Source organism: Aythya fuligula, chromosome 13 (assembly GCF_009819795.1).
Source record: "Aythya fuligula isolate bAytFul2 chromosome 13, bAytFul2.pri, whole genome shotgun sequence".
NCBI classification, from domain to species: Eukaryota; Metazoa; Chordata; class Aves; order Anseriformes; family Anatidae; genus Aythya; species Aythya fuligula.
The window spans coordinates 5,010,841-5,030,936 of NC_045571.1; the positions used below are offsets into that span (position 1 = coordinate 5,010,841).

At 45.6% G+C, this 20,096-nt stretch overlaps 1 protein-coding gene across 2 annotated transcripts in view; it reads right to left on the reverse strand.

Moving 5' to 3' along the window:
* The window catches only part of LOC116494267 (vascular endothelial growth factor receptor kdr-like), a 131,503-nt gene that overhangs the window by 58,693 nt on the left and 52,714 nt on the right, over positions 1-20,096 (reverse strand). For both annotated transcript variants that reach the window (XM_032196039.1, XM_032196038.1), the window contains exons 5-9: positions 16,392-16,551; positions 14,818-14,954; positions 13,223-13,382; positions 12,495-12,612; positions 10,335-10,510 (exon numbers count right to left, since the gene is read on the reverse strand). In XM_032196039.1, coding sequence (XP_032051930.1) covers positions 10,335-10,510; positions 12,495-12,612; positions 13,223-13,382; positions 14,818-14,954; positions 16,392-16,551 — 751 coding nt within the window. The remainder of the gene's footprint in view (positions 1-10,334; positions 10,511-12,494; positions 12,613-13,222; positions 13,383-14,817; positions 14,955-16,391; positions 16,552-20,096) is intronic.

Consider the following 20,096-nt stretch of genomic DNA (forward strand, 5'->3'; position numbering starts at 1 on the left):
AGGCCCCAGATATATAAACAGGAGCTGCTGCCCACCTCATCAATCTTGAGCCCTTTCCCTCTTTTTTTTTTCTTTTTTCCTATTTTTTTCCCCTCCCGGCCTGCTACTCTTGCAAGAGGACTGACCACTCTGATCCCACGTCTCGGTGGGATCCTCGCTTTCCATTTCTCATGGCTGCCAGGTCAGCCCCTGAAAGAGCTTCTGACCTCATCGGTGCCTGGAAATCCATCAGCATTTCCTTCTCCACCAGATGAAAGCAGCGTTGACTGTAGCTGGTTCAGCCATATCCTAACTCCCATTCTATAGTAAAACATTCACTGCTTTAAGGAACCTGGATTGGGTCTCGATTAGTATTTCCCTTAGAGAATCACACCACAGAAACAACAAGGAGATGGCAGGATTGGCTTGGTGGTGCCGTTGCGTTCTGTTCTGTGGGTTTGATCCCTTTTGGTTGAGTTGTTCCCCCCTCTGCCTGCAGGTGCTGTCCCACCAGGCTCCAGAAATGAACTCCTCACTCCTTCAGCCCCGCAGACAGGGCGAGGGGTTGGCTTTTTGTGATGGAGAAGATGAAGAAGGGAGCGGGCAGGACGGTTTTTCAGACTCTCAAAAACAAATCCTCATCTGCAAAGTGGAAGCAGGGCTTCCAGCCCCGCGTTATGCAATGTATCACTGAGCAAGTGTTGGGAGATCTGGGGGTGTACGGGCAATTCACAGGACAAATTATTGGCACTAATGTTGCATTTCCATGTAACTAGCATCTCATTTCCCACCACTAAATTATTTCTGATCATAAAAATAATTTTGCAAAATTCCCCGGAGACAGAAGCACATTTTTCATGGTCTCAGACATTTTTCTTTGCAGCCTCAAATCCTTTGTTCTGCATGTTTGGACTGAGCTCAAATGTGTAATTTTCACTCAGAAAAAATGACTCAAGTTCAGTGTGAAAGGTTGCTCAAGTGTTATGCTTTCTGAGCAGACGGAACAAAGCCTCACACACCTGGGGAGAGGGACTTCTTGTGTTTGTGTTTGTGTTTGTTTGAAAGAGTTTGGGGACAAAGTAAGTTTGATTATGATCTTTGAAAATTAGATTTTTCTCGGTGAAATGATGAACACGTTGAATGTCATTTAAATTATCCTTCCAGAAAAGAAATAATAATTTTAACTTGATCTAATTAAAATAAGAACACACATGAGTGACAAATGAATTCCTAATTCCGCAATTACTTTACTGCATGGCACTATTAAATATTACTTGAAACCTAGAATGAGTCAAAATGATTCATCAATTGAAATAATTAGTATTTATGAGGTTTAAGCAATTATTTTCTTAAAACTTGAGGGGCTGGCTAAAAATGCCTCCCCATCATTTCTTTCAGAGTGCGTTGCAATGCAGTGAGCGTGGGGTAATAGGTAATTACGGGCACGGCACTCAGAGATTGAAGCAATTTTGAAGTCTCTCTTTTTCTCTCCTGTTTCCCCTGCATCGACTGAAAGGGTGGTAGGTGTCATCCTGCGAGTGCCACCCTGTAAGTGTCACCCCACCTTCCGCTGTTTTGAAAGCAGCTGCTTTGTGCTTCTAAGGCTGCTGGCATTGGCCCCAGCACGCCTCGGATTTGGGGTGTAGGATGTGGTGGGGGATATTCCTCAGCCGAGAACTCTCCCACCCTATGCGCAGTGGGCACAGTGGCCGTCTTACGTGCTGTGCCCCTGAAGGCAGCTGAAGGAATGATTCTCGTTCACTTGGCTCACGTCTCAGCTAGATCCTATCTGCAGCAGCTGCCTCCATCGGTGCTTGAACCCCTCGGGGCTGTTCAGTCACCTCTGCCATGCCAGCTGCGTTTGGGTTTAGTAGGGCAGTAACGAGGTGGTTGGCTCAGTGGGCAACCGCAGCAGTCTCGCCTGCAGAAAGGCTCTGCATTAGCATGACGAGGAGTTTTTAACCTAAAGCCAGTGATTATCTATTCTACACCTACTGGTGTATTTCTTAGATAATTCTCTCCCTCATCCAAGCCCTGCTTTGCTTTCTCTTTCATGTTTGCTTACTAAGCGGCGTGGTGGCTTATGCACAAACTCTGGTGTGTCTTTGTTCATGGGTAGGTGTGGGGAAAGGCTTGGGGTACAAATCCATGGGTAAGCACTGCCAGAATCCAGGTATATTTCTGCTTGCCCCCTAAATTATGCATCTAACATATGGGTTTCATCAACCCAGATACATTTGCACGTGTATAGCTGTTCTTAAGCATGCAAAAAAACCCCAAACTGTTGGGAATGGAGAGCTCCAGCAGGCGTTGGACTAACAGCACTACAACGGCCATAAAGAAGCAAGCTGCCTCTGCACAGCACCCTGCAACACACCCTGCAGCACACCTTGCCTCACCCGCTCAGTGCAGCAGAGCCCTCCTTGAAGCTCTGTGGCTGTGCCAACCTCAGTGCCCTCTGCTACCCTCGCCTTGGGCTCACCGAACGCCTCCCTGTGGAGCCTTGCCCTGACCCGGCGGTCCTGTCTGCTACACGGTGCTGAGCTGCAAGAGGAGAGCGCTAAGTACACCCCACTCCTGACCTGAAGCATCCCTCGCCATCCCACTCTCCGCTTCCCAGCCGTTCCCCAGAGATCTGCCTGCTTACTTCCAGCCTCTGCCTCCCATCCCTCGGCTGTTGCCCTCCCCACGCTGAGTTTCCTCAAGCAGAAGCCAAACAAACCTTAAAAGCTTTCTCGTCTCCAGCTGCTTTTGCAATGTGCCATGTTCAGATGGCTTTAAATGCATCGAAAGAAATGGGTTTTTGTCCTCTCTGCCTTAAAGTGTGATCGTATCCCCAGCCCTTTTTGCAGAGGTGCACTTGCTGGTGTGAGAGATGACCTGAATAACTAAAGACTTCGCTGCTACTGCACTGTGAAATGCAATCAAAAAGCAGTTCTGCTTACTGTAAGTTTCAAATTGATCAGCATTATGTAAATCTCACCTTACTTTCTTGTGTAATGGGTAGTCTGTGGCACTAGGAGCAAATAATACAGAAAAGGACCGGGACATTGCCCCCTGGCATCGCCCCTTTTGCAGGAGACCTTTTTACCTCTAAATGCATTGCAGATGTTGTTAGGGAGGTTCACACTTGGCACCCAGAGAAGCACCCAAATGTAGAGGGCAGCACGCAGAAAGGCTTGCTGTGTTTGCAGAGAAACTTCGCCTTACTTTCGGTGACCTCTGACTGAAATGCTGTTTGCTCACCTTCCCCACTGCCATCCAGACTGGGTTTCAAAAACATCTTTTCACATGGAGCACTTCATTAAAATCCCATAGAGTGGTCCAGCGAGGCATTTAGTCTCAACCTTATGTACTTTGCTGGACATGGGGCTTCATTAAAACTATTCACAGAGAGGCCACTCGTTCTCAATTTACCTTTTCTGCTTCCCAAAAGCAAAAATAATTTGCACTTCAGAATCTTTCATCTGATGTTTGTACGGTACTTAATGGAAACAGAGCTCTGCAGGCTGAGCCAGGTGAATGTTTTGTACTGTAGATCTGAATCTCATTAATGCAAGTATGGACGGGTCAAGTGATACGGGGAAGAGAGGATGAAATTCACCCCCCAAGTAAAAACACTTAATCTGTGTTCAGCTTGCAAGTGATCATTGTATTTTTTTGTTGCTGTTGTTGAAAGAAAGAAAAATGATTTAAATTAAATGAGTGAAAATAGCTTTTGTTTCAGGCTCAACAGAACGCTGAATTTGACCCCAGCTGATTTTGTCTGGGGGGCTTGCTTTGCTTTGTTCTGTTTGCTTTTTGTTTTATCCTGCACAGCACTACACACCAGGCTGCTCTGGAGTGGGTGCACAACGTTGTCCCCACGCTACCTCTGGGGAAGCAGATGCCAGGACAAATCGAGTGGCCAAAGTCTCTCCAAAGTCAGTACAGAAGCCAGGAGGCCAGGAATAGAAGCAGGCTCGCCAGTTATCAGCCCCCTGCCTAATCTTTGGTGCCCACACCCTGCTGCTCCATTGTAAGCTGCTCGCACAGGCTGGGAACGCCAGCGGGGTGGAAGCACGTGGAAGAGAAACCCTTCAGCTGGATGCTGCCTGAGCACACGTGAAGAAGAATCACAGAGTGCCTGCCCTGCCCTGCTGGGAATTGGGTGGTTAAATGGCAGTGCAATTTGGTTTGGTTTTCCTGACCTCCTACAGTCACTTACAGATACGTCTCTCTTGACCCTGTAGGAAGGCAGCTGGCTCTGTTTCAGCCCTGTACCATCTTTCCCAGATCTGCCATTCATCCCTGATGCAAACTTGGGAAAAAAAGGGGTTTTCCTCTGGTCTCTCTGCTTCTTATTTTTTGTGGCTTCAACAGAGTTCAAAAGCAAATGTGTAGCGATGAACTGCTTAATTTTCAGCAGAGCAGACTGCTTTCTAGGATTTTTGTCTGTCCCCTTTGCCTGCTTTTCACAGGAGAACACCACCAGTTAATATACCTGCAGGCTTGGCTGAGATACTGCGTGGAAACCATGTGCTGCCACTTCCCAACTTCCCCCCCCTCCGGATTGTAAGGGCTGTCAGGGAGATATCGCTGCAGCAAAGACGTGAGCTGAATGTTTCAGATTGTTCTGGCAAACTGCAGCAGGCCCCCACCTTCCTCTTCCTAAAATTGCTTTGGCTACTTCCAGCAGAATGAAGGTAGCTCATCTGACTTTGTCATTAGGGGCTCTCCTGGGAGCACGCGGAGGCTAAGGGGAGGCCGGGCTGTGGAGCTGCAAGTGCGCAGGGACCGCGTGATGTGAGTGAGAAAATTCTTCCTAATTTGCTCAGAATTAGTGTCTGGTTGTGCTGCTGCATTTTTTCCTGCCTTTCGTGTATCTCCCAGAAAATTCAATCGTTTCTCCCTTGCCTGTGCCTGACAAATGGGACCAGCAGGAGAGACCGAGCACCGTGGTGATGGCTTTGCCCTTGCTCTTCCCAGCTGAGCATCCTCCCAACGCAACGCGCTGCCTGCAGCCAGTGCTGCCTGTGCCCAGGAGGAAAGCAAAGTGCTGGGCTGGGGAAGGAACATGCTGAAGTAACAGTTGGAGGGAGACGGGCTGGGTTTTATTTTGGGGTTTCTAGCTTGCTCGGCTGGCTCAGAAGATCAGAAAATCAGATTTTCTAGTTTGGCTTTTCCTGAATGGGTCCTCCTCCAAGGAGCCACTTCCTCCAAGGAGCCACTCTGGAGGTGGATATGATATGCAAAGGACAACCCGTCCTGGCAGAATATTGAAGCATGAAGGTAAGGTGAAGGCAGAGCATTTTATTTAGCCCTGCTTCTGTCTGGCTCGGTCCTTTCACCTAATCACCAGTTGGGTTATGCTGATAATCCAAAGAAATTCATGTTTCTCGCAGCACAATGATGTCCAGCCTGGAGATTTCAGTGGCCCTTTGTGCACAGAAGACCAAGTGAGTCTCCCCTCTGTCCTCAGCTGCCTTTAAATGAGATTCACTGCTCCAGGAGCTTTTTTTCTCTGAACTGGTGCAGCCCAGATGCATTAAACTCATCTCCCTCTGCAGACTATTTCTGGATCTGGTTAGGTGACAGGGTATTGTTCACGTGGATCACCACGGAGTTATTATGGAGATCACTGGGGACTCCTTTGATGTCAACTCATCCCTTGCATGCCGAAGTAGGTCAGGCACAGAACTCCCTTTGCCTTTGATTTTAAACCAAATATGAAGAGCTGGCCTGACTGCAGAACAGGGCAACATTTGCATCATTAAGTGCTCGGGAGCTAATTCTCCCTAGTGACGGACACTGAGGCACAGCCATCACCTCGCTGCCGTGACGAGGAGCACGTGGCAATGCACACATGAGTTCCCTGCGCACCCTTCATAGTCCAGGCCTTGCCCAGGGGAGAAGGAATTCGTACGGAGCCTGCGAATTGTGCTGCTCTTGGGTGAGCCTGTTCCTAGCACCTGGTCCTGCGCTTCTTGTGGATACAGTGCAAGAGCTCGGGGGAGCAAGGCTCTACAAGGGAATGCAATTTCAGTTGACTGGAGCAGCAGGAACCCAAAGCAACACTTGCTGGAGGAGTCTTGAGGGAGCACAAGAGAGAAACTTCGGGACAAAGGAGAAAGGCAAAGTGGTGAAGGAGATTATTCATCCCATTTTCTACAATTAACTTGTGCTTCTTTACAACCCTCACTGACAACGTGGTGGTCGGAGCATGCTGACTGCTCCATAAAGGGCTCAGCAAGAACCTTGGTACATGCAGATGACTTGGGCAGGGGTGAGGATGAGGAGCAGCCTGCTTGCCCATAAATAGATTTGGGGATTTTTTGTTTATGTTTTGTTCTGAAACAGCTTTGTACTCCAGCCCGCAATAACTCTTTTCTCCCACGTTTCTCCCTCTTGGCTGACTCAGATGTGCAGCCACCAGCTGTTTGCTAGGATTGTTCCTTCTTCTTGCTCCCTCCCCTCCAAATTCTTCAGGACATTATTTTCTTGAAGCTTTTCTCAATAAGAATTTAACCAAACCAAACAAAAGCACAGCAACCCGCCGCTTCTTGGACAGTGTTTGATGTGTAAATATGTAAAGAAGGAGAGTTTTGAAAATGCAGTCAGCTACCTCCTGGGGGCTGGAGTCCTACAATGAGCCAACACGACTCCGCAAGGGAGAGATGTGCTCCTGCAAGATTAAATTCCAGCGGCGATGGGAGCACGGGTGACCAGAGGCACAGCTAAGCCACTTCTTAAAGAGACATTTTTTGAATAGCAGCGTGATTCTCCTCCTGGCCAGGCAGCAAGTGCCCATCTTCGTGCACCTCCTTCCTGCATACTGTCAACCAGGTCCTCGCCCCAGGCCAGCATCGCTATCAGCTCCTACCCAGCAGCTCGGGGAGTTTTTTGCCCTTTCTGCTTTTTCTTGCCTCCATGGAACTGCAACGGTGGATACCTGTGCTCTCTGCAGATCCTCCTCAGCTTTACGGCCATATCATACGTTTTGGGAAATAGCTCCTAATACCGTGCTCATTACTACAGGGTGAAATGCCTTGCACATGCAGTGCATGCTTTATGCCAGTACTGCTGTGCTGGCTGCAGTAAAGTACATGGGTGGCAACTCCAAAGAAAGCCAGCAGCAGTGTGGGTCTTGTAACAGGTCAAGAGATGCACCGTGTATAAGCTCCTGTCTTGCAGGGCCCAGCAGATCATTTCTTATCTTGTTCTCATCTTGTTTAAAGGCGTCTCTTCTGCTGCTGTTACTCCTGAGTAAAATACACTGCCAAATTAATCTAATGCAATTTGATGAGTAAGGCTCCCATGCTCTTTCTGTGGTGTTTGTGGATGACAACCCACAGCACTATCAGCTTTAACCTTCCCCTACCCCTAGTACGAATTGGCAGTGACGGGTCTGTCACAGCGCGCTGACTGCCAGTGACACTGCCTGCATGGCTCAGGGACACGAACGGTGGCTTATTCTGAAGAGACTCACAGGAGAGGGGGCTGTGTGCTTGCTTATCATTTCTTCAATACACAGACCATTTGCAGGAAAAGAAAGCATTCAGATGACATTTATCATTTCATTCAAAAGTCTGTTTAAGTGATTTAACATCTTCTTTTAATCAGAATTCACCATCATTCCCAGATGCAGCTCTGAGATTTAAAAGTCTGGCCCTGGCTTTTGGGGAGTAATGCTGCTACTCGACAAGAAATGTTACTCTTCAGCAATAGGAAGCTGCTTCATGGCTGTGGACTCAGCATGAGGCTTATCAGGTGCTGGACTGCCACAGACACCACCTTTTAGACATGATGCAAACCCGATGCTCCTATCACTGTGTTGACTTGCAAACCCAAGAGGATTTTTTCTTGAAGTCTGTTAATCCCTGCGTTCAAATTCCAACTTTGGTAATTGCAGACAGCCTGTGGTCTAAGCAGAGGCATTAATCACCCCTCTCAGCTCAGAGGTGGTTCTGTTTCAGTGGTGGGCAAAGTAATCACTACATAAAATATCTATAAAGCATTTTGGCCTCCTTCTGCATGCCTAAGTGTCTGCTAAAACTCCAAACACTTTGATCTATTCAGGTGTGATACCAGGCTATCAGTCATGATGACTGGAGATGAAGTGTCAGGTTATTTCTGGAGGAGTTAAGGGAAAAATTCAAATCTGCATTCAAGTTGGAGCTTCAGGTTGTTTTTTTTTGCATATAAAGCAAATGATGCTCAGATCTGAAAAAGAAGCAGTCCCTTGACTCCAACTGAAAGCACAAGAAAAAAAAGTCTGTTTTGTGCTGTTGGATAAGCTTCAAGAACAAAATTTTCCTTTTCTGATCTCTTCCCACACGCATCTGGACAAAATGACCCTGTCCTTGGGTTGAGTGCCCCAGGTATAGCATGCTGGGTTGTGCTGCGGACAGCCTGGCAAAGGCACGAGAGCTTTCCTAGGAGTTTTGACTCATTCCTGTTCACAGTCGAGGCAAATACCCGCCTTGTTTCCAGTCATTTGCTTAAAAACAATGGCACTCTGGCAAGTATTTCCCTTTTCACGCTCTCATTTCTGGGGTGGCCTTGTTTTACCAGGAAAGAAGCACCTGCTGTTCATTCTTCCTGTGCTTCCCTTGCAGCCAGTGCCTTCTCCAGGCAGCAACATTCCTGCAGCTGCTGGACTTGGCCTACTCCAGAAAGGGGGTTTTGCAATGAAATAATTACTCCTGATTGAAGTCTTTGTTGGGCGGCTCTGAAATAAAGGCTAACAATGAGCACCATGCTAGGCATGCACTGTGTGTGAGGGACGGAATACCACATGCTTGTACATACAAGAAAGATGAAAGGCTTCTGCTGTAGTTAATAGCATGGGATGGTTTAATCCTGAAATAGCATCTTGCTCACACAAACAAGGTCTGTTTGTTTTTATGTGCCTATTTCTGGAAAGGCTACACTTCAAACTAACATTCTCTTTTGCATGCAAACACTAATATTTACCTTGACAAGATAATTTATTATCATTCTTAATTTTCTCTTCCTTTGAACGTTTCCGTTCTCCAACAAGACAGCAAAACCCTTGTATGGATAAACAACCCCCCATGAACAAATCACCACAGTTTAACACGTTCCTGCTCATCAGCTGAGCTGCAGTAGCTGCCCATAAACATGTTCATAGCTCTCTACAATCCTGATTCACACCCTAAAGTGATGTTTAAGGTGGTGCAAGGTACTGTATCTTACTTAGCATTTTCAGTAGGCCAAGTGTGCCTAAGTAACAAGTTCTCCCTTTGTCAGGCACTATTCCTTTGTGAAAGGTGAAATGAGAAAAACACAAATACTGGGAGCTACAAAGTACAACAGTACATAAGTAATTCAAGACAGGACAATAGAGAATATTTTAAGGTGTAAAGAAAAGAAAGAGAAAATAATTCGCCATAGAAAAAAAACCACAAACCTACATCAATCACTTTATCTATCTCACTGGCTGAGCAAACTCGGGAAATACAAAAGAAAGCAGAGCTGACTTCTGCTGAACTCCTGCTTGGCCTTGTGATTCAGTTTGTTCCCAAATTCAATGGATGAAAAGAGGCAGTGGATGTGCAAAGAGACAATGTGGCTCTGTCTTCCATTATCCCAGCGAGGGAGATTAATAATCGTGATTCCAGTATCTATTCTCCCTCTCTATCCAGTAAAACAGCTTCAGTGCACACAGTTTACGTCAGTTTTCTCTGGATCCCCCTGAAAATGAACCTGTCTCTCGAATGCTCCCAGCAGATAAATAACAACACGTAAAATACAGACTTTGAAAGTATTTCTGTAGCAGGATGATGGAGAGACATGAAAGACAGGGTAGCTTATCTAGTTCCTTCCGCCAGCGCGCTTGGGACTTTTCCTATCCCAACAGGATGTGCTCCAGTGCTTTGCCCAAGCTCATTTTTAATCTCAAGGGATAGAACTTCCACCACTTCTCTTGGGAAACTGTGCCCCCAGCTCCAAGACCTCACTACTAGATGTCCTCCCAAACTCCTGTTACAAGTTTGTTCACTTTCAAGCCACCTCTGTTTCCCTCTGCAGAGGCACTGTCCCAACAAAAAGATGCTGCAGTCTCTTTTTGAGGTGCAGTAGCTCAGTGCAAAGTGGCTTTAGATGACCTGGTTTCAGACTGACTCCTCATATCAGCTCCCCGTTCTGTTGCTTCTATTTAGCATGGGGTGAGGTGAGATGGAGCTTCAGTGGTTCCTAAATAAGATGCTAATTTATGCGCCACGTTGTACGAGCTTCTATCTGCTAAACATGGGGACTTGTCACTCGTTCCTGCAGACTGGTAAAATAGGATTGCACAAAAAAAAAAAAGAGAAAGAATTTAACAGAAGTTATGATGAGCATCAGGGCCTTACCTGTCACAACCAGCTGCATGGTGAGGTTCTTATACAGGCCGTATTTTGCATTGCTCAGGACGATGGTGTAGTTGCCGGCGTGCTTTGGTCTCACGTCTCTTATGCCCAGTCTGTATTTCAGTGGCTCGGGCTCATAGCAAGTGTGGTTATCCTTGATCAGTTTGCCGTCTTTGTACCTGTTGTGAAAGTCTCATCAACGCTCATCATGTGTGCACATGCCCGTTAAGCCCTCAAAAAACTTAACTGGTACCCAAATTAGAGTGGATAAAGAGTCACCCTGCAGAAACAGCAAGGGAAACACAGGCCTGGAAGCGCTGCTGGGATGGCACAGCTATTGCGTTGTCCTTCCTGACTAAAACTGAGCAGCATCTGCAGTGCTGTGGGCTTCATCCAACAGACAGGAGAAAGAAATTGTAATGAACCTGAATTATCAGTGCTTTTGCATGCTCAGCTATAATCAGAAGTGCACATCTAGCTTCCCCCAGATTATGCTGGACCGCAAACAGCAGCGAGATGTGCAGCTCTCGGTGCAGTAAATCACGGGCTAGCCAAAATCTGTGTCATCAGTTTTAAAACAAGATGGGAATTAATCACAGTTGTTTTTGGACATGTACGTAAGATCCTTTACTGTGTCTGAAAAAGCTAACGTCCGTGTCCTGGAGAGTTTACGGTCATTAAGAAGGTCAGTGAAGAATTTACAGTCCTGAACCTTCTCTAACAACAAGTGGGATAGCTGAGCCTACGCAGCCTTCTCCTCTTCACTGCTAACCCACCCTGCTCGTTTGGGTTATGAGTATGAAGCAGGCCAGACATTGCCACACACAGAGCTTTAGGTTTGGTGGAAGGAGAAGCTGGGGCACGTGTCCTACTGTCTTAGCATGCTGGAAACCTCCTTTGCAGTCGTTTAAACAACTGCACTGAGAGACCTCCAACATCAACAGCTGTAGCACACAGGGAAGGCAGCTCTGGTGGTCCCAGCAGCCACCAAACTGCTCCACGCTGAGCCCCGAGAACAAAGCCTTGGCACAGGACAGGGGGATGGTCCCCGCTTCCACTCCCAGGAAGGTTTCCATCTCCTAAAAACCAGCAGCAATTAAAAATATCTGCCAGGCCACCGAAGCAGCACTTGGCTGGCCAGGGAGAAGCACACCCTGAAGGTGCTAACTCACCCGGGCTGCCTTCCCTGCCGGGACACACAAAGCCACAGCAGCTGTCGTCCTGTTAGAGGTGCACAAGGTGGGGTTGTAAAACACAGCACGGAACGAGTGACAGGGTTGAGGACAAGCAATTTAAGGGCAACAAGAGGAATGAATGTCTGCTGGACTTGCTGACACGTTGCCCTTGCTATTAACCTGATCCAACACACTCCAGGTGGAGCCTTCGTGGTGCTTAGGAGGATTCATTGCGCTGTCTGAAAGGATCTGATACTGCTGGTGGTACCCAGTTGGAGTAAATTATTCAAGAGATGTAGAGAAACAATTTCTCATGCTGATAACGTGCTCTGCAGCTTTCTAGTATACACTGCCTCTTTGCAGACTACCACTAATGCTGATAAACTGGTGTGGTGGTTTTTCCCACTAGCTTTCTACTGGAATCTTCCAAACAATTCTGTGTCCAGTGTAAATGAACCCCCCATTTTTCCTATAGGAACCTTTTTTTTTTTTGCATGACAAAGGGGGAAAGTCATAAGACAAGGGCAAATGGCCTCAGGTTGCACCAGGGGAGGTTTAGGTTGACTGTTAGGAGGAATTTCTTTACTGAAGGGGTTGTGCAGCACTGGAATAGGCTGCCCAGGGAGGTGGTTGAGTCACCGTCCCTGGAGGTCTTCAAGGTACGTGTAGATGGAGAACTTAGGAACATGCTTTAGTGACGGACTTTAGTACTAGGCTAAAGGTTGGACTAGATGATCTCAGAGGTCTTTTCCAACCTGAGAGATTCCATGAGTCTATGAAAAAGAGCATGGGAAAGAGGTCTGGCTTGCCCAGCTGCGGAGAGCACTACCAAAAGGAGTCACATCGTGGCTGCACTATGATACCACAGCTGTGAGTACTCCCAAATTGCCTGTCTTGTATTTGTTAAAAAACGGTGAAAATCTGTTCCAGACAGGAGACCAAAAGAAGGTCATGCTCTTCTGCTTTTGCTCAGGGTGGTGGTACTCACCAGGTGACAGTTGGGCGAGGAAAGGCGTCCACCTTTGCAGCTAATTTCAGTGACTTGTGTCCTGATGTGATCTCGTAGTAAGGCCCTTTCTTATGTGAAACCGTAATGAAGGGTTTGTCTTGAAAAAGAAAAAAAGAGCAAGACAAATAAGGGCAGATCTATCTACCACAGTGTAGCGCTCACATCTTTGAATAGCGCCGTGTCTACCCTGGATTTTTTGCAATTACAGATCTGCAGAAGCTGCAGACAGCCAAATGCAATGACAGCCTGTTTGAGCAAGTTCCTGGCAAAGCTCTGCCACAGCCACTGAATTCTATCTCCAAATGAAAGAGTTTATATTTAAAGCAGAGAACTGGCATCTGCCATAGCCCTGGAGCAGTGTGTAAAAATGCCTGGGGTATTTCTCCCTGCGAATGCCAGCAGGCCAGGTTTTCCAGGGCATCCGCAGCCACGCTTGGTGCCAGGCTTTTCAAAGTAGTTCAGCTCCCAGTTAAGCCATGTCCTCCGAGATCTCAGTCTGGAACTCTCTGATGGTTTTTTGAAAACGCTGTGCTGGATACTGACTCTTTTCTAGAATGATTCCAGATTATACATTATTGATGGTTGTTTTAACTAGCTGCCATTCTTCCTAATGCCATTAGCCTATCGGCAGATTTAGTAACGTGGCATTATCCTTTAAGCTGAACAATCTTGGTTCTGGGGTGTTCTGGGTTAGCTGCAGAACTTACCATACACTGTGACTGTGACATTGGCCTCCAGCCTCGGTACATCGAATGTTTTGCAGGTATACATGCCTCCATCTTGCATGGTGACGTTTTGAATCGTCAGAATGCTGCCAACTTTATACACCGTTTCACTCTGGTCTATTTTTCTTCTAGGGTAAGGGCGCTGAAAGTTGGAAAAAAAGGAGGTCAAAAAGCAGCAGAAATGGGATTGTTTTGTTCATCCTTTCAAAGTCTGCCACTTAAGAAAAGCAGTGATTCATATCAAAATTATCATATCTCCCCATCACTGAAATAAATATTATACAAGACAAATCAGCAGGAAGGGCTCTTGTGTGAGCTTTCATTATCAAGTCTAATAAGAAAGAGAAACAGAGTGGAACTGCGGCACTTCTCTACTGAGACCTGGGCAGGCAGGTAAATAATGGGATGCAGCAAAGATCAGCCCTACTCAGGGACCAAAATCCCAGGGATCTCACTGCAAACAGCCTTTGGCTTCTGTAGGGTTACAGTTCTGCCTCTTTCTTTCCTGGTCACAGCCAGTTTTCTTGTCTTAGAAAGCAAGCCTACTTTCTGAAAGAACAACAGATACCTAACAGATAACAGACAGCCAAATACCAATGCAATTTCCTGAAAAATTTGAGAACGCATTGTATTCTTCTGATAGAATTGTGATCCTAGAGATTTGGCCAAGAAATTCTTCCTTTAACATGTTAGAAATCTAAGGAGGGGTCATAAAAAAACAACTCTCTTCCATCAGGTGGGGTTCAAGAAGCAAAATTCAGTAACATCGTATTGCTTGAGCTTCTATAAATTCTATGTTATATTTTCTGCAGTTTCTTCACAGGAAAAAAAAAAGCAACAACAAACAAACATCCCAACATTCTTCCTTTAAGAAAACAAAATAAGTCCAAAAATAATCAATTTTTAGGGGTCACATTTTACTTTTCCAGGAGGCTTAGATGCTCCTTTGAAATGGATATTTTGCTGAATTAAAATAAAAAGAAGCAGTGAGTATTATATTGGATAAATGAATCTGATCTGGAAAATACGCCTTCTTCTCTCCGTTTTCCTTGGGAGAACTGAAAGGTTTCAGCACATCAAAGGGAATGCAGTCTCTCAGATGTTTCTACTTCAAATTCAGCATTTCCAAATTGCGTGCCATGGAAAGCACCAGAACCTACACTGAGAATTTAAATTTAATTCTTTGGTGAGATTTGAGGAGATACAATTGGCTTTTGTTTCACGTTGCTCTACTTGATAAATGCCAGGGTGGCTGAGCACGTTGACAACTTGCAGCCTTCACGGCTGCCTTTGAGGCTTGCCACTTGCCAGAAAGAGGCTGCAAGAAATGAGACAGTTTTTTGTTCCAATGAGAAACATACTTAGTCTGAGATTTGCAGTTTAATTTGCAGGTTTAAGATGGTAGATAAAAGCTCTAGATTCATTCAAACTATAAATATAATCAATTGTAGGCATATGAATGGTTGACTGTATTTCAGAATAATAAGCAGTCAGTTTGCTCAGCCCCATGAACAACTCTTTCTCTTGGAGAGGAGGAGACTGCATCAAAGCAAAATCCTGAATTTTCATCAACTCACTCGCCCATTCGGACACGTCCATACGAGTTCGATGCGCCCATTGATGAAGGTTTCTGCTGTGCATTCCAAATTGAGAGTTTCTCCAACCAGCAGTTTTTTGGAATTTGCTTTCAGAGCTAGGTTCTGTACTCTGCCCTCTGAAACAAAAAGAGCAAAGGTATAACCACACAGCATCCTACGCATCAATGACATTTAAGAGGGAATCTGCTCCCTGAATGCCTCTCCAACATCTGCTCCTTTCAGTTTCCCAAATGCCTTGCCTTCTTCTGTCATTTCTATGGAAATTTTTGGAAACACCCACACAATGGAGAAGCCAGGTCAGTTGAATAAATGCCTGAACACCGGCCGATCAGACTAAGTGGGCAAATGAGGACACAATAATTTATGAATTATTTTTCTGCGTTTTTCTGTGTTTGGCTCCAACTCTCAACCACCAGCTCCACAGCCATTCTGGTGCTGTTCTTGTACCTGTTCTCTTCATTCCTCATTCAGAAAAAAAAAATAATTAAAAAGTACCTCAACATTTGTATACAGGAAAGAGGGCTAATTTTTATAAAACATTTCTCCTGCCCCCTGATGGCCGGCTACCCTTCGTTTTTGAATGGGATTGCCAACTCTTGGCCTTATATATTTATTGATGCTTTAGATACATCAAATGTGAAAAAGCCTGCATCACGGCCTTGCCTCTTTATCTGTTGTGCAAAATAGCAGATACACTTCTAAACACTATACAGCAATATGTTCTAGAGAATGGTCTTGCCTGTGTGCTTTGGGGCTAGATAAGGATGACCTAATGGGTTTTTTAGCTCTGCATTCATGATTCTAATAATAAATAATTACTCCAGCAATGAAAAAAAAAAAGAGAGATTTACAGGACTTTTATTTGACTGCTATACAAATCCGTTGTTTAAAGCTGAGTGCTAATTGTATAGCAGGATGCCATAATGTAATGGGAATGAAGTCACACTAAACTCTCCTCTGTGAAAAATACAATGTATGAAGAGAGAAAGAAAATACATTGAAAAGAAAGGAAAAATAAATTAGAAGTGGATTCCTATTAAACTCCAGCAGTCCAAAATGTAACATTTAGTTGTTTCAAATTTAGATTTTAATTATGTGCAGAAGCTCAACTGTAAATACAAGGGGAAGGGTATAGTACATCTCCAAGAGAAAAAAAAAAAAAAAAAAAGTGAAGATGTGAATCAGAGCTTTAATGAGATTTTTATGCCATGATCTCGTGTGTTTAATGACCAGGAGCAAAAAGAAAGCTACTGTTTGTTTTATTCTAAACCAGCAATTGTTTTAATGTAAATATTGCTCTATCCAAGCAAACAAAGCCTTGGTGGGGTTTGAATAAAATGCTCCTATTCTGTACCACCTCAACACTTGGTAATTTTTCAAAACCAGGACTGGATCAAATCCAAGCTCTGCTGAACAGGAGAAGAAGGGGAAGATTCAGTAGGCTCTAAGTGTTCCAGTTTGGACATGCTACAGGCACATACCAGTTAAACAGATCAAATACCAGTAAGAAACAGCAATATTGTGGGCATGCCTTGGGCACGGTAGTCACTCACCCAACCTCTGTGCTAGGTAGTAGGATGTGAACACGCTTCCATTGACATTTGCAGTGCATGTGAGTAATCCAGAATAAATAAAATCATGAGAGGGGATGGAAAATCCTTTTTTTGGGTCCCACTCCATCTTCCTGGACTTGATCTCTACAGAATTGGGATACTGAAAGAGAGCAGGCAGACAGGAGGCTGGTGAGACAATCTGTTTCTCCTCAGATCATAGGGGTGACCAGCCAAAGCTGCTCTGCTTTGTAGACTGGGTAGATATTTGACCTTTCAGAGTAGTTGGTGATCTCATTGTACACATATCTCAGGCAGCATCAACACATACAAAGACAAAAGTCCACCCTGAGGTACGGCTGTGTTTGAAATCCTGAACTTGGACATCATAACTGGGGCTCTTGATTCGGCAGCCCCAGTCGTCTCAGATCTTAGGCAAGATTCTGTGCTACCCATTGCAAGTCCCATTTCCCTCCTCTCTGTACTGGAAATAATTGTGCCTATCTTCCGGGAGGTTTGCAGGGTAATCTTTTTGGAAGTGCTGAGAACAAAATTGGCTTCTCCTCATGCTACATGTATGTACCGCGTGTCTTTCTGGGATCTCACAGTACTTTAAGTGTTAAGTTAGACCTCTAAAAATCAGCAGTATTCATGTCACTAACTACCTGATGGCCTGTGGCTAGTCGTCAGCTTCTCTGTGTATCACAGAAAGGGATGAGGCTCTTTCAAGGGGGAGCTATTGATTTCCACTAGGCACTGAAGCAGCCTGGGTGACTTGGGATGGTAAATCACAGGATGGCAGCAGTAAGGGGACTTAGTAACATAGCCATTTGTTGTCCTAAATTCCTAAATATTTGTAGTGTTCTGCGATTCTTGAAAAAAAATAGTATCTTTAGGTTCTGCTTATGAGGAAGAAGCAAGAATATGAAAGGAAAATGTGGAAAATAAAGCAAAAACTCGTCCACTGTTATTGAACCCTATGTATTAGTTTATTATTAACACAAGGAGAAATGCTGGTTTGCTAGAGAAAATGCAATTGGCTTTGCTTTCTAATCATTCTTGAAAATCCTGGAGAAAGGAACTGTGTGAATGTGAATAGAGACAAATAACTCAGGAGGCTGTGAAAGAGCAGCTCACTGAATCGACCCATTTCAGCCCATTGCAGGCAGGTGTGTGGAAGCACAGCCTGCTGGTATGTCTTGTAAGCAGGACACAGGAAGGCTCTCTAGGACTGAGGATAGCTTGCAGGAGAGCTGAGACCACTTTGGGCTGAAAACTGAAGGGTTTAGAGAAACCTTAGTGTTCCTAGAGTTGCCCCATGATAACTAAGAACTTTACTTGCATAATGCCTCTCCCTCCTTCACAGCAAATACTGATTTCTCCAAGACCAGGCAAGGTAATGGTTTGCTTTTTAGAGCTACCAGGTTTTAGCTTTTGGAGTTAACAAAGAAAAGCTGTACTAGGGACTGCAAGTGAGAATTTCCCCAGTGACGCCATACCTTTGCTTTTCCCCTTCTTGTTGTGCAACACACAGTTTATTTCTCTGCCTCCAAACAAACAGTAGTCTTGTATCAGTAGCGTGCTTTAAATAGGACTCCGTTTAAATAACATTCATGTGCTGAAGAAATTGCAGCTCTGGGTTTTGAGAGCTGATGCTCTTTCCTCTCGTGTGAATACACTTCTGATCAGGCTGGCCTTGCTTTAGGTCACTTGTTATTAAGGAATTAAGACTATGGGGCAGCGACTGGTGGTGTTGCTTTGGGATAGCAGGCATGGCTTTCTTTTGGAACAGGGGTTCCCTTCTGATTGTAATAGCAAACATGGATTTCATGTAAGGACTTCCAAAGTAATGGAGCTGTGGCATCTCTGTGCAGAGCCATTAGGACAATTCAGGGAAACTGCAGGAAGAGATCTGGGACCTGAGGCTTACTTGTGCTTTAACACCCATGAAGGTCAAAGCCGTAAGTAGCAAATGCACATTGAACCAGAGCAGTGGCTAAACAGATCTGACAGGACTGAAAATGCTTTTTTTGCCCAGAATTAAAATCATGTTAAGCAAACTTAAAAGTTGGAGTTGTGTGTCTTAGCATGTGTTCCCTCGTAGCAGGGATGATGTGTGGGGTTAGCTGGGTTCTGTTTAATATTAGCAAGCCGTACCTTTCCCCATACATATTTAAAGGCCAGAGAGTGCAATGATTTTAAAGTATAATGGTAACATAAGGAACGTAATTTACGATGGGAAAAGTACATTTTTTACAAGAATAATAAAATGTGATAAAGCTGAATTTTACGGTTTGGCAGCTCTGCTCCCTAATGGCAAGGGAAAGGGGAAAGAAAAAATAACCCTACTCTGAGGCCCTTTTCAACACCGCACACATATTAAACATCTTCATAGAATATTCAAAAATATATATTTGAACAACCAAACAAAAAACGTCAATGCTGCTCGAAGGAAGTCACAGCGGCTTTCCTCCCTTTGAAGTCCGCTGTCCGTAGGAGATTAAATTTGGAAGAAGAGGATGTTCTAAATTAGTCTGCTCGCCTTATTCACCTCTCTTCCCCCACCCTTACCTCCACCCCTTCTCCCACCCCGCTTCCTCTCCGCATGGGAAGCCGCCACCTTGGCTCCACACGGCGCTACGAAATTCCCAGACAGGGCAAAACAAGCGGCGACCTTCCCTCTGCGGGGCCCGGGGCTGGCTGCGGCGGCTCCTGGAGCCAACACACAGCTCCCAGAGCATGGTCTCGTGAGCAGCGACGTCCCTCCGGCTCCCAGCCTTGGAAGGATCCCTGTGGGGAGCAGCACTCAGCATCTACATCCCTTCCCCACCGCCCAGCCGCTCGCCCTTGAAGGGGTAAAATCGTTTGGGGACAATTTTCCTTGCAATTCCAAAGAGAGATTTCAGTGAAGATTTCATTGCCCCAGCAGCTTGCAGCAAGGTAAAGGACTTGAGGTTGTGTTTGAAGAAATAACCAGGGGAGAGCTTAGCTCACATACAGGAGAGCAGGGTTGCCTATAAATAAGGGGATAAATCTGGAGGGCTGCTTTCTTGAGGCTCCAAGGCCGTATTTAAGCTCATGCGACTGTGCCGAAGTCAGCAGGAGTATTCCAGCAATGAATTTGGTTGAAGCAGGCTGAAATAAGATGGGGATGTTTCATTTTTATAGCCAAGGAGAAGGCGATAACACTTATCCAGGCTAAAGCGATAAGCTACACATGGAGAGGAGCCTTATTCCCCGCCTTTTAATCCCCACTGACAAAACTTAAAAACAGAGATCTGCTAAAGCAATAAGGTTCGTGCTGTCCCTGTGCACGTCTGCTGGAAGTTTGCCACTGGTGTCGGCAGCAGGCAGCGCTGTGTCGGGCCACCGTGAGTCCCTGCGGAGGAGCACACGCCTGGCCCAGGAGGGGTGAGGGCCTGCAGACCCCACCACCAGCACGGGATCTCCCCACCCTGGTATCACACCACATCCAGCAAAACGAGCGCATCTCTCACAGCATCTCCAGAGAGCAACCCTAAAGCCCTCCGACTGAGGCTGAGGAAGCCCTGGACCCTAAATTCCCATTTGTGTTCTACAAAATGGCCTTGGCCTGCACAGAGCCTTGACAGTCACATGCGAGAGCTGCCGAAGGAAGCAGGAGCCATTTATTTCTGAGGCTGAAAATTGGTTTAAATTTCTGAAATCAAGCAGAAATGGGCCACTGTT